Genomic DNA, 13,977 nt, shown 5'->3' on the forward strand with positions numbered 1-13,977 from the left:
GAGTGTCCGGCACTGTGGGGGCACACGAGTGTCTGGCATTATAGGTGCATACGAGTGTCTGGCTTGGTGGGGGCATGTGTATCTGGCACTGTGGGGGCATATGTGTATCTGGCACTATACTCAGAGGCATTATGTGTATCTGGCACTGCACTACTGGGGTCATTATGTGTAACTGACACTATACTGGGGGCACATTATGTGCATCTGACAGGTGATGCAGATTCAAAAAGGCACATGGAAGTTTTGCCTTACAAGGGTGAGGAGTTGTTCGGGGATGGTCTCTCTGACCTAGTTTCCACAGCGACAGCTGGGAAATCAGCATTTTTACCCCAGGTTCCCTCACAGCCAAAGAAAGCACCGTATTATCAGGTACAGTCCTTTTGGCCCCATAAGGGCAAGCGGGTTAAGGGCGCGTCCTTTCTGCCCAAAGGCAGAGGTAGGGGGAAAAAGCTGCAACATACAGTTCCCAAGAGCAAAAGTCCTCCCCCGCTTCCGCCATGTCCGCCGCATGACGCTGGGGCTCCACAGGCGGAGCCAGGTGCGGTGGGGGCCCGTCTCAGAAACTTCAGCGATCAGTGGGCTCGCTCACAGGTGGATCCCTGGATCTTTCAAGTAGTATCTCTGGGGTACAAGCTGGAATTCGAGACGTCTCCCCCCCGACGTTTCTTAAAATCTGCCTTACCAACAACTCCCTCAGACAGGGAGGCTGTGTTAGAGGCAATACACAAGCTGTATTCCCAGCAGGTGATAGTCAAGGTGCCCCTCCTTCAACAAGGACGGGGTTACTATTCCACAATGTTTGTGGTACCAAAACCGGACGGTTCGGTGAGACCCATTTTAAATTTGAAATCCTTGAACACATATATAAAAAAATTCAAGTTCAAGATGGAATCGCTCAGGGCGGTTATTGCAAGCCTGGAAGAGGGGGATTACATGGTATCACTGGACATCAAGGATGCTTACCTGCATGTCCCCATTTACCATCCTCACCAGGAGTACCTCAGATTTGTGGTACAGGATTGTCATTACCAATTCCAGACGTTGCCGTTCGGTCGGTCCACGGCACCGAGGGTATTTACCAAGGTAATGGCCGAAATGATGATACTCCTTCGAAAAAAGGGAGTTTTAATTATCCCGTACTTGGACGATCTCCTGATAAGGGCGAGGTCCAGGGAGCAGTTGTTGATCGGGGTAGCACTATCTCAGGAAGTGCTACAACAGCACGGTTGGATTCTCAATATTCCAAAGTCACAGCTGGTACCTACGACACGTCTACTGTTCCTGGGGATGGTTCTGGACACGGACCAGAAAAAAGTGTTTCTCCCGGAGGAGAAAGCCAAGAAGCTGTCATCTCTAGTCAGAGGCCTCCTGAAACCAAGACAGGTGTCGGTGCATCACTGCACGCGAGTCCTGGGAAAGATGGTAGCTTCCTACGAAGCAATTCCATTCGGCAGGTTCCATGCAAGAACTTTTCAGTGGGACCTGTTGGACAAGTGGTCCGGATCGCATCTTCAGATGCATCAGTTGATAACCCTGTCTCCAAGGACCAGGGTGTCTCTGCTGTGGTGGCTGCAGAGTGCTCATCTTCTAGAGGGCCGCAGATTCGGCATACAGGACTGGATCCTGGTGACCACGGATGCCACCCTTCGAGGCTGGGGGGCAGTCACACAGGGAAAAAACTTCCAAGGGCTGTGGTCAAGTCAGGAGACTTCCCTACACATAAATATCCTGGAACTAAGGGCCATCTACAATGCCCTAAGTCAAGCAAGACCCCTGCTTCAGGACCAGCCGGTACTGATTCAGTCAGACAACATCACGGCGGTCGCCCATGTAAACCGACAGGGCGGCACGAGAAGCAGGATGGCGATGGCAGAAGCCACAAGGATTCTCCGTTGGGCGGAAAATCACGTGTTAGCACTGTCAGCAGTGTTCATTCCGGGAGTGGACAACTGGGAAGCAGACTTCCTCAGCAGGCACGACCTCCACCCGGGAGAGTGGGGACTTCATCCAGAAGTCTTCCAAATGATTGTAAATCGTTGGTAAAGGCCACAGGTGGACATGATGGCTTTACCGCCTCAACAAAAAGCTAAAAAGATATTGCGCCAGGTCAAGGGACCCTCAGGCGATAGCTGTGGATGCTCTAGTGACACCGTGGGTGTACCAGTCGGTTTATGTGTTCCCTCCTCTTCCTCTCATACCAAAGGTACTGAGAATAATATGAAGGAGAGGAGTAAGAACTATACTCGTGGTTCCGGATTGGCCAAGAAGAGCTTGGTACCCAGAACTGCAAGAGATGATATCAGAGGACCCTTGGCCTCTGCCGCTCAGACAGGACCTGCTGCAGCAGGGCCCTGTCTGTTCCAAGACTTACCGCGGCTGCATTTGACGGCATGGCGTTTGAACACCGGATCCTAAAGGAAAAAGGGCATTCCGGAGGAAGTCATTCCTACGCTGATTAAAGCTAGGAAGGATGTTACAGTAAAACATTATCACCGCATATGGCGAAAATATGTGGCTTGGTGTGAGGCCAGGAAGGCCCCAACGGAGGAATTTCACCTGGGTCGATTCCTGCACTTCTTACAGTCAGGGGTGACTATGGGCCTAAAATTGGGTTCCATTAAGGTCCAAATTTCGGCTCTGTCGATTTTCTTCCAGAAAGAACTGGCTTCACTGCCTGAAGTTCAGACTTTTGCTAAGGGAGTACTACATATTCAGCCCCCTTTTGTGCCCCCTGTGGCACCTTGGGATCTCAACGTGGTGTTGAGTTTTCTGAAGTCACATAGGTTCGAGCCACTTAAGACCGTGGATTTGAAATATCTCACGTGGAAAGTGGTCATGCTGTTGGCCTTGCCTCGGCCAGGCGTGTGTCAGAATTGGCGGCTTTGTCGTGTAAAAGCCCTTATCTGATTTTCCATATGGATAGGGCAGAATTGAGGACTCGTCCCCAGTTTCTCCCTAAGGTGGTATCTGCGTTTCACATGAACCAACTTATTGTGGTGCCTGCGGCTACTAGGGACTTGGAGGACTCCAAGTTACTGGACGTAGTCAGGGCCTTGAAAATATATGTTTCCAGGACGGCTGGAGTCAGGAAAACTGACTCGCTATTTATCCTGTATGCACCCAACAAGCTGGGTGCTCCTGCTTCGAAGCAGACTATTGCTCGCTGGATATGTAACACAATTCAGCTTGCGCATTCTGCGGCTGGACTGCCGCATCCTAAATCTGTAAAAGCCCATTCCACGAGGAAGGTGGGCTCTTCTTGGGCGGCTGCCCGAGGGGTCTCGGCTTTGCAACTTTGCCGAGCAGCTACTTGGTTGGGGTCAAATACGTTTGCAAGATTCTACAAGTTTGACACCCTGGCTGAGGAGGACCTAGAGTTCGCTCATTCGGTGCTGCAGAGTCATCCGCACTCTCCCGCCCGTTTGGGAGCTTTGGTATAATCCCCATGGTCCTTACGGAGTCCCAGCATCCACTTAGGACGTCAGAGAAAATAAGATTTTACTCACCGGTAAATCTATTTCTCGTAGTCCGTAGTGGATGCTGGGCGCCCATCCCAAGTGCGGATTGTCTGCAATACTTGTATATAGTTATTGTTAAACTAACGGGTTATTGTTGAGAAGCCATCTGTTGAGAGGCTTCGATGTTATCATACTGTTAACTGGGTATAGTATCACGAGTTGTACGGTGTGATTGGTGTGGCTGGTATGAGTCTTACCCGGAATTCAAAATCCTTCCTAAATTGTGTCAGCTCTTCCGGGCACAGTATCCTAACTGGGGTCTGGAGGAGGGTCATAGTGGGAGGAGCCAGTGCACACCAGTTAGTCCTAAAGCTTTCTTTAGTTTGTGCCCAGTCTCCTGCGGAGCCGCTAATCCCCATGGTCCTTACGGAGTCCCAGCATCCACTACGGACTACGAGAAATAGATTTACCGGTGAGTAAAATCTTATTTTTAATACCTACCGGTTACAGACCCAGTCTCTACAGCTACTGCTGGAAAATCGTAATTTTTACCTTATGTTCCCCCAAAACATAAGAAAACGCATCATCAAATGCAGTCCTTTCGGCCCAATAGATACCGAAGAGGAAGATGCTCTGCCTTCCTTGCTGCTAGATGCAGGGAAAGAGGTAAAAGAAACCCAGGCTTCTCTGCCTCCCAAGAACAGAAGTCCTCCCCGGCTTCTGCCAAGTCCACTGCATGATGCTGGGGTTTCCCTGCGGGAGTCCTGGCCGGTTGGGGCACGTCTCAAGCTCTTCAGCCAGGTCTGGGTTTGCTCGGGCCTAGAACCTTGGATTTTAAAAATTGTGTCAGAAGGGTACAAACTAGAATTTTAAGACGTTCCCCCTTGCCGATTTTTAAAATCAGCCTTGCCAGCTTCTCTGACCGGCAGAGAGGTAGTGTGCGACGCAATACAAAAATTGTGTCAGAACCAGGTCATTATCACGGTTCCCCTGCGCAACAGGGACAAGGCTTTTATTCCAGCTTATTCGTGGTTCCGAAGCCGGACGGCTCGGTCAGACCGATCCTCAACCTTAAAGACCTAAATTTCTTTCTGCAGAAATTCAAATTCAAGATGGAGTCTCTCAGAGCAGTGATCTCCAGTCTGGAGTAAGGGGACTTTATGGTCTCCTTAGACATAAAGGATGCCTACCTACATGTTCCCATTTATCCTCCTCATCAGGTCTTCCTGCGCTTTGCGGTTCAGGATTGTCATTACCAATTTCAGACGTTGCCGTTTGGGCTGTCCATGGCTCCGAGGATTTTCACCGAAGTGATGGCGGAGATGATGATTCTTCTTCGCATGCAAGGTGTCATGATTATCTCATACTTGGACGATCTCCTGATGAAAGCCAGATGCAGGGACAAGTTGTTACAGAACATTGCACTGTCCCTGAAGGTGTTGCAACAACATGGCTGGCTCCTCAACCTGCTGAAATCTCAGTTGATCCCTACGACCCGCCTGTCGTTTCTGGGGATGAATCTGGACACAGAACTACAGAGAGTTTTTCTTCCGGAAGAAAAAGCTCGGGAACAAATCTTAAAACCAACCAGAGTGTCAATACATCAATGCACTCGCTTGCTGGGAAAGATGGTGGCGCCCTACGAGGCCATTCAGTTTGGCAGATTCCATGCAAGAGTATTCCAGTGGGACCTGTTGGACAAGTGGTCCGGTTCCCACCTACACATGCAACGGACGATAGTCCTGTCCTCAAAGACAAGAATATCACTGCTGTGGTGGCTGCACAGTTCTCACCTCATCGAGGGACGCAGGTTCGGTATTCAGGATTGGATTCTAGTGACCACGGATGCAAGTCCCCGGGGTTGGGGTGCAAGGAAGATGGTCAAGTCAGGAGACTTGTCTCCACATAAACGTTCTGGAATTAAGGGCGATTTACAACGGCCTTCTACAAACGGAACGCCTTCTTCAAAGTCGACCCGTCCTCATCCAGTCGGAGAATGTAACAGCAGTAACTTACATCAACAGCCAGGGCGGAACAAAAAGCAGAGCAGCAATGGCAGAAGCCACAAGGATTCTCCGCTGGGTGGAGAAACATCTAAGCGCTCTGTCAGCTATCTTTATTCCAGGAGTGGACAACTGGAAAGCAGACTTCCTCAGCAGACACGATCTCCATCCAGGAGAGTGGGGACTTCATCCAGAAGTCTTCACAGAAGTGACAAGTCGCTGGGGTACTCCCCAAGTAGAGATGATGGCGTCTCGTCTCAACAAGAAACTCCAAAATTAGGGACCCTCAAGCCATAGCGGTGGACGTTCTGGTGACACCGTGGGTGTTTCAGTCGGTATGTGTTCCCTCCACTTCCTCTCATTCCGAGAGTGTTAAAAATTATAAGAAGAAGAAAGGTTCCGACGATCCTCATTGTTCCAGATTGGCCAAGGAGGGCTTGGTATCCCGATCTTCAGGATTTACGCATAGGAAATCCCTGGCTGCTTCCTCTACGAGAGGACCTGTTACAGCAGGGGCCGTGTCAGTATCAAGATTTACTGCGGCTACGTTTGATGGCATGACGGTTGAACGCCAGATTCTAGCCCAGAAGGGTATTCCCAGTGAAGTCATTCCCACTCTTATTCAGGCTAGAAAGGATGTTACTGCAAAACACTATCACCACATTTGGAGGAAATATATTTCCTGGTGCGAGTCCAAGAAGGCTCCTGCGGATATTTTTTAACTTGGACGTTTTCTCCACTTTTTACAAGCTGGAGTGGATGCGGGCCTTAAATTAGGATCCATTAAAGTACAGATTTCTGCATTGTCAGTTTTCTTTCAGAAACAATTGGCCTCACTTCCTGAGGTGCAAACGTTTGCAAAAGGGGTGTTACACATCCAACCTCCTTTTGTGCCTCCTGTGGCACCTTGGGACCTTAACGTGATGTTACAGTTCCTTCAATCTCACTGGTTTGAACCTTTTTCAAAAGGTGGATTTGAAATTCCTCACTTGGAAAGTGGTAATTTTATTGGCCTTGGCATCTGCACGGCGGGTGTCCGAATTGGCAGCCTAGTCTCACAAGAGCCCTTATTTGATCTTCCATGAAGATAGAGCAGAGTTGAGAACTCGTCAACAGTTTCTGCCGAAGGTGGTTTCTTCTTTTCATATAAACCAACCTAATGTCCGTCTCCCTCGGCACAGTTCCTATAACTGAGGTCTGGAGGAGGGGCATAGAGGGAGGAGCCAGTTCACGCCCTTATTAAAGTCTTAAAGTGTCCATTTCTCCTGCGGATCCTGTCTATACCCCATGGTTCTATTGATGACCCCAGCATCCTCTACGGACTCAGAGAAAAGGTTTTACCGGCAGGTATTAAAATCCTATTATTTATTAGTGCGCAAGCAGGACAGCATTTTCTCTTCTTTGGTGTTTTATTATTACAACCATGTCACCTCTAGTAATCCCACATGAGCGTCCATGTCTCCTCCAGTAATCCCACACGAGCGTCCATGTCACCTCTAGTAGTACCACATGAGCGTCCATGTCACCTCTAGTAATCCCACACGAGCGTCCATGTCACCTCTAGTAATCCCACATGAGCGTCCATGTCACCTCTAGTAATCCCACACGAGCGTCCATGTCACCTCTAGTAATCCCACACGAGCGTCCATGTCTCCTCCAGTAATCCCACACGAGCGTCCATGTCACCTCTAGTAATCCCACATGAGCGTCCATGTCACCTCTAGTAATCCCACACGAGCGTCCATGTCACCTCTAGTAATCCCACACGAGCGTCCATGTCTCCTCCTGTAATCCCACACGAGCGTCCATGTCTCCTCCAGTAATCCCACACGAGCGTCCATGTCACCTCTAGTAATCCCACATGAGCGTCCATGTAACCTCTAGTAATCCCACATGAGCGTCCATGTCTCCTCCAGTAATCCCACATGATTGTCCGTGTCACCTCTTGTAATCCCACATGAGCGTCCATGTCACCTCTAGTAATCCCCCATGAGCATCAGTGTCACCTCCAGTAATCCCACATGAGCGTCCATGTCACCTCTAGTAATCCCACATGAGCATCAGTGTCACCTCTAGTAATCCCACATGAGCGTCCATGTCACCTCTAGGAATCCCACATGAGCGTCCATGTCGCCTCTAGTAATCCCACACGAGCATCAGTGTCACCTCTAGTAATCCCACATGAGCGTCCATGTCGCCTCTAGTAATCCCACATGAGCGTTCAGTGTTGATCAAGCTCCAGTCTAAGCATCCTATCTTTTTTTTTTTTATACACATAAAAGCAATGATTACAGGTAAAACATGTCAGTTATAGAATTATATATTGTATCCTGTAACACCCTGGGTCTTGTCTACTCATTTTATATTTCCATAATGTATTTTATTTCCAGCAGATGGACACACAAGCAGAAATATCTCAGAAGGACATCTAATGGTATCCCCGGATTGTGACATAAAAGTTAATGACAGTAGACAGGATTCTCCAGGAGATAACCCCATTACCCCAATTATACATCCAGCTCTATCAGCTGATCCCCCTGATCCTGGGGAATGTTCTCCTGATCACTCTGATATTGGTGCATCTGTTACAGCTCTGACAGTAGATACAGAGTTTCCCTGTTCTGTAGATGCCAAATGTTTTACACAGAACACAAAGCTTATTACCCATCATCCAGCTAAGGCAGGTGAGAGGCCACTGATATGTTCTGAATGTGGGAAATGTTTTGCATGCAACTCAAATCTTGCTACACATCAGAGAAGTCACTCAGGTGAGAAGCTGTTTTCCTGTTCTGAGTGTGGGAAATGTTTTGCATTTAAATCAGTTCTTGTTACACATCAGAGAAGTCACACAGGTGAGAAGCCGTTTTCCTGTTCTGAGTGTAGGAAATGTTTTCCACGGAAATCAGCTCTTGTTGCACATCAGAGAAGTCACTCAGGTGAGAAGCCGTTTTCCTGTTCTGAGTGTGGGAAATGTTTCGCATTTAAATCAGTTCTTGTTACACATCAGAGAAGTCACTCAGGTGAGAAGCTGTTTTCCTGTTCTGAGTGTGGGAAATGTTTCGCATTTAAATCAGTTCTTGTTAGACATCAGAGAAGTCACACAGGTGAGAAGCCGTATTCCTGTTCTGAGTGTGGGAAATGTTTTGCATTCAAATCACATTTTGATATTCATCAAAAAAACTCACACAGATGAGAAGCCGTATTCCTGTTCTGAGTGTAGGAAATGTTTTGCACGGAAATCAGATCTTGTTGCACATCAGAGAAGTCACTCAGGTGAGAAGCCGTTTTCCTGTTCTGAGTGTGGGAAATGTTTTGCATTCAAATCACATTTTGTTATTCATCAGCATACTCACACAGGTGAGAAGCCATTTCCATGTTCTGAGTGTGGGAAATGTTTTGCACGGAAATCAGATCTTGTTAAACATCAGAGAAGTCACACAGGTGAGAAGCCGTATTCCTGTTCTGAGTGTGGGAAATGTTTTACACAGAAATCAGCTCTTGTTACACATCAGAGTAGTCACACAGGTGAGAAGCCATTTTCCTGTTCTGAGTGTAGGAAATGTTTTCCACGGAAATCAGCTCTTGTTGCACATCAGAGAAGTCACTCAGGTGAGAAGCCGTTTTCCTGTTCTGAGTGTGGGAAATGTTTCGCATTTAAATCAGATCTTGTTACACATCAGAGAAGTCACACAGGTGAGAAGTCGTTTTCCTGTTCTGAGTGTGGGAAATGTTTTACACAGAAATCAGCTCTTGTTACACATCAGAGTAGTCACACAGGTGAGAAGCCATTTTCCTGTTCTGAGTGTAGGAAATGTTTTCCACGGAAATCAGCTCTTGTTGCACATCAGAGAAGTCACTCAGGTGAGAAGCCGTTTTCCTGTTCTGAGTGTGGGAAATGTTTCGCATTTAAATCAGTTCTTGTTACACATCAGAGAAGTCACTCAGGTGAGAAGCCGTTTTCCTGTTCTGAGTGTGGGAAATGTTTTGCATTTAAATCAGTTCTTGTTAGACATCAGAGAAGTCACACAGGTGAGAAGCCGTATTCCTGTTCTGAGTGTGGGAAATGTTTTACACAGAAATCAGCTCTTGTTACACATCAGAGTAGTCACACAGGTGAGAAGCCATTTTCCTGTTCTGAGTGTAGGAAATGTTTTCCACGGAAATCAGCTCTTGTTGCACATCAGAGAAGTCACTCAGGTGAGAAGCCGTTTTCCTGTTCTGAGTGTGGGAAATGTTTTGCATTTAAATCAGATCTTGTTACACATCAGAGAAGTCACACAGGTGAGAAGCCGTTTTCCTGTTCTGAGTGTGGGAAATGTTTTACACAGAAATCAGCTCTTGTTACACATCAGAGTAGTCACACAGGTGAGAAGCCATTTTCCTGTCCTGAGTGTAGGAAATGTTTTCCACGGAAATCAGCTCTTGTTGCACATCAGAGAAATCACTCAGGTGAGAAGCCGTTTTCCTGTTCTGAGTGTGGGAAATGTTTCGCATTTAAATCAGTTCTTGTTACACATCAGAGAAGTCACTCAGGTGAGAAGCCGTTTTCCTGTTCTGAGTGTGGGAAATGTTTCGCATTTAAATCAGTTCTTGTTAGACATCAGAGAAGTCACACAGGTGAGAAGCCGTATTCCTGTTCTGAGTGTGGGAAATGTTTTGCATTCAAATCACATTTTGATATTCATCAGCATACTCACACAGATGAGAAGCCGTATTCCTGTTCTGAGTGTAGGAAATGTTTTGCACGGAAATCAGATCTTGTTACACATCAGAGAAGTCACACAGGTGAGAAGCCGTTTTCCTGTTCTGAGTGTGGGAAATGTTTTGCATTCAAATCACATTTTGTTATTCATCAGCATACTCACACAGGTGAGAAGCCATTTCCATGTTCTGAGTGTGGGAAATGTTTTGCACGGAAATCAGATCTTGTTAAACATCATAGAAGTCACACAGGTGAGAAGCCGTATTCCTGTTCTGAGTGTGGGAAATGTTTTACACAGAAATCAGTTCTTGTTACACATCAGAGTAGTCACACAGGTGAGAAGCCATTTTCCTGTTCTGAGTGTAGGAAATGTTTTCCACGGAAATCAGCTCTTGTTGCACATCAGAGAAGTCACACAGGTGAGAGGCCATTTTCATGTTATGAGTGTGGGAAATGTTTTACACATAAATCAGCTCTTGTTAGACATCAGAGAAGTCACACAGGTGAGAAGCCATACTTCTGTTCTGAGTGTGGGAAATGTTTTGCACGGAAATCAATTCTTGTTAGACATCAGAGAAGTCACACAGGTGAGAAGCCGTATTCCTGTTCTGTGTGTGGGAAATGTTTTGCATATAAATCAAATCTTGTTACACATCAGAGGAGTCACACAGGTGAAAAGCCATTTTCATGCTGTGAGAGAAATAAATCCGCTCTTGTTGAACATATTAGACATTACCCAAATACGGAACCATTTACATCTTCTGGAGTATAATTATCACTGTCATGCAATGTTCCTCAAGGATCAACCTTATCTCCTATGCTTTATGCAATATACATGCTACCACTGGGTGATATAATCAGACGTCATGGCCTGGTCTACCACTGCTATGCAGATGACCTGCTTTTTGCTCCATGTACTGAGAACCTAATACCAATCCTAAATGGTTGTCTAGCTGAGCGCCATGGGTGGATGATGCCAGTTGGCTGTGACTCAGTCTTTGTGAAACATAATAGAAGCTCACCAACAAAGGACAAGACTTTACCAACCATCTGGATTTATGCTTTGGTGTACAGAATTGAAAATACTAAACATGTGCTGAATCTTTGTGTTGTCCTGGTATGTAGCTGACACAGACATCAGGTATCTGCCACATACAAATCCTCATTCTTCCATCTGTGGACCATAGCCAGAATCAAGCACTTGATTCCCTCAGAAGTTCATAGACTACTGCAATGCCATCTACCTGGGTCTCCCAGCAAAAGAATTACAGAGCTTGCAGCTAGTACAGAATGCAGCAGCCAAGCTGTTACCTAACCAGCCCGTTCCTGCCACATAACACCCATTCTCTACTCCCTTCACCGGCTGCCTGTAAGATGACAAATCTATTTAATTATTGGCTAACTGACCTTCCCAGCCCAACATTACATGGTCCAAGGTACTAGAAGCCGCTTCTGCCTCCTTACTGCCCTGCTTGCTGGCTTCTACAGATGAAGGACTGTTACCAGCAGTACCAAGAATCTCCTGTCATTCATTTATGGGTTGAACTTTTAGTTTTGCAGCCCTGACCATGGAACTCACTGCCTTGCACAGTCCAAGAGGCCTGCACTCTAGAGACCTTCACAAGCAGACTGATGACTGTTACTCACGCTTTTCATTAATGTACCTCTATTTCTCATACGTCCTAGAGGATGCTGGGGATTCCAAAAGGACCATGGGGTATAGACGCATCCGCAGGAGCTTGGGCACACTGTAAAGACTTAAACTGGGTGTGAACTGGCTCCTCCCTCTATGCCCCTCCTCCAGACCTCAGTTAGACTTTGTGCCCAGGAGTGATGGGTCATACACTAGGGGAGCTCTACTGAGTTTCTCTGAAAGACTATATGTTAGGTTTTTTATTTTCAGGGAGACCTGCTGGCTACAGGCTCCCTGCAGCGTGGGACTGAGGGGAGAGAAGCAGGACCTACTTCTGTGAGTTTCAAGGCTCTGCTTCTCGGCTACTGGACACCATTAGCTCCAGAGGGTTCGATCACTTGGTGCGCCTAGATGCTTGTTCCCGGAGCCACGCCGTCCATCCCCTCACAGAAGCCAGAAGAAAGAAGTCGGGTGAGTATTGGAAGAAAAGAAGACTTCAGACGGCAGAAGACTTCAGTAATGGAAGTACAGTGGTAGTGCTGCTCTTCATGCTCCCACACACCAACGGCACTCACAGGGTGCAGGGCGCTGGGGGGGGGAGCGCCCTGGGCGCATGTTACTGGTCTGCTTAATGTGAACAACTGGCAAAAAAAAAAAGCATTTAGGTTGCCGAGGCACCGTGGTTCATCCCCCGCCAGTATACTTTAATTATTTCCCCGCCACCGCTTATACGGGTGCAGGGCACGCGGGGGGGAGCGCCCTGGGCCGCAAGTCAGTTTTAACAGTTCTTACTCTCGCTGCCGGGGGCTCCATATACAGACCCCGTCGGCCGCCATGGGGTACAGAGCGCCGGGAGGTGGTGGCGCCCGGGGCAGCATAGATAGTTAGAGCTCCCGGGCGCCGCACACGGGGACCCACCTGAGAGCGGCAGGTGCGTGATGCGCCGGAACTCCCGCTTCCCGAACGTTATCTGGGGTGCACGGCGCGCAGGGGAGCGCCCTGAGCAGCATGGTGCTGAGTATATATATATATATATATACCCTATATTTAGTACTCGGCCTATTTGGTTTTCAGATCCAGGGGGGCTATAGCGCGCCGAGAGGGGCGGAGCTTAGCCTCACACACTGAGTCAGCGCCATTTTTCCCTGCTGTCCCCGCCAAGAACAAACAGTGGGGAACGCAATGTTTGGACTGTGTTGCCCTCCCAGAGGTGTAATCTCCCTGTGTATAGGGTCCCCCGGCTCAATATAGGGTTATATATATATATATATATATATATATATATATATTATTTTTTTTTTGTCGAGCGGGCTTAAGTGCGCCGGGAAGGGGCGGAGCTTAGACCTCACAGAGGGGTCAGCGCCATTTTCCAAAGTTCCCCACCGGGACTTGCTGTATACTAAGAAGGAAGGGGGACACAGAGTGTTTTAATGCTGTATGGGTGTCATACAGCATTAGGATTGATAAATGGACGCAGAATCCTTGTTGTAATACATAAATACACTGTTTTATTTACCCACTATTGGTTAGTCGACGTGTGTCGACAGGTGTGAGGGCTTTGTCAAAGGCGCCTGTGGGGATAACTGTCGGTTTCGCCGACGCTTGCCGGTACTTGATTCAAACAACGAAGTATTGACAGGTTACTTTTGTGTGCTTAAAAAAATAAATAAACACACTAGGGGAGACACGGCGGTCGGTCGATGCCCTGTCGGCATCAACGGTAATGCCTGGCTAAAAGAATTAACAAGCTGTTATTGCCTGGTGCCTGTATTGGTATTTATATATTTTGTTTATATATAAGTAGGGGGAGTGTTATTACAATTGTAGAGGTATGCTTCCCTCAGTCCCCTTGGGGTTTCCAAGATTGTGATTATTCTGCCGCTTACTATTCCGGGCTGTCGACATTTCCTCAGTTTCTGTCGGCCGTAAAGTTCCTGGTAGATCCACATCGGGGGCACGTCAGTACATGGTCATACACATTCACAACACATTACTGTCACTAGGGACCTGACGGTCTGGGCAATCCACTTGCTTATAGGTTATGTCTATATGTATTTATGTGTAGATATGACTTTATATATGCATGATTACGATATATGTGTTATATTGTGTATTACATGATCTATATACATGAACGCTGAAATAATGGTATTCTCATGGGCTGGTCGCTCTGTTGATTAA

General features: G+C 47.4%; 1 protein-coding gene across 1 annotated transcript in view; it reads left to right on the forward strand.

The window, feature by feature from the left end:
• Nucleotides 1-10,449, forward strand: part of LOC135035841 (oocyte zinc finger protein XlCOF7.1-like) — a gene marked incomplete at its 3' end in the record, with an annotated part of 104,123 nt that extends 93,674 nt beyond the window's left edge. Inside the window, exon 2 of the mRNA XM_063954379.1 lies at nt 8,722-10,449. Coding sequence (XP_063810449.1) covers nt 8,722-10,449 — 1,728 coding nt within the window. The remainder of the gene's footprint in view (nt 1-8,721) is intronic.
• Between the last annotated feature and the right edge of the window lie 3,528 nt (nt 10,450-13,977).

Source organism: Pseudophryne corroboree, unplaced genomic scaffold, assembly GCF_028390025.1.
Source record: "Pseudophryne corroboree isolate aPseCor3 unplaced genomic scaffold, aPseCor3.hap2 scaffold_617, whole genome shotgun sequence".
In the NCBI taxonomy this organism is placed as follows: domain Eukaryota; kingdom Metazoa; phylum Chordata; class Amphibia; order Anura; family Myobatrachidae; genus Pseudophryne; species Pseudophryne corroboree.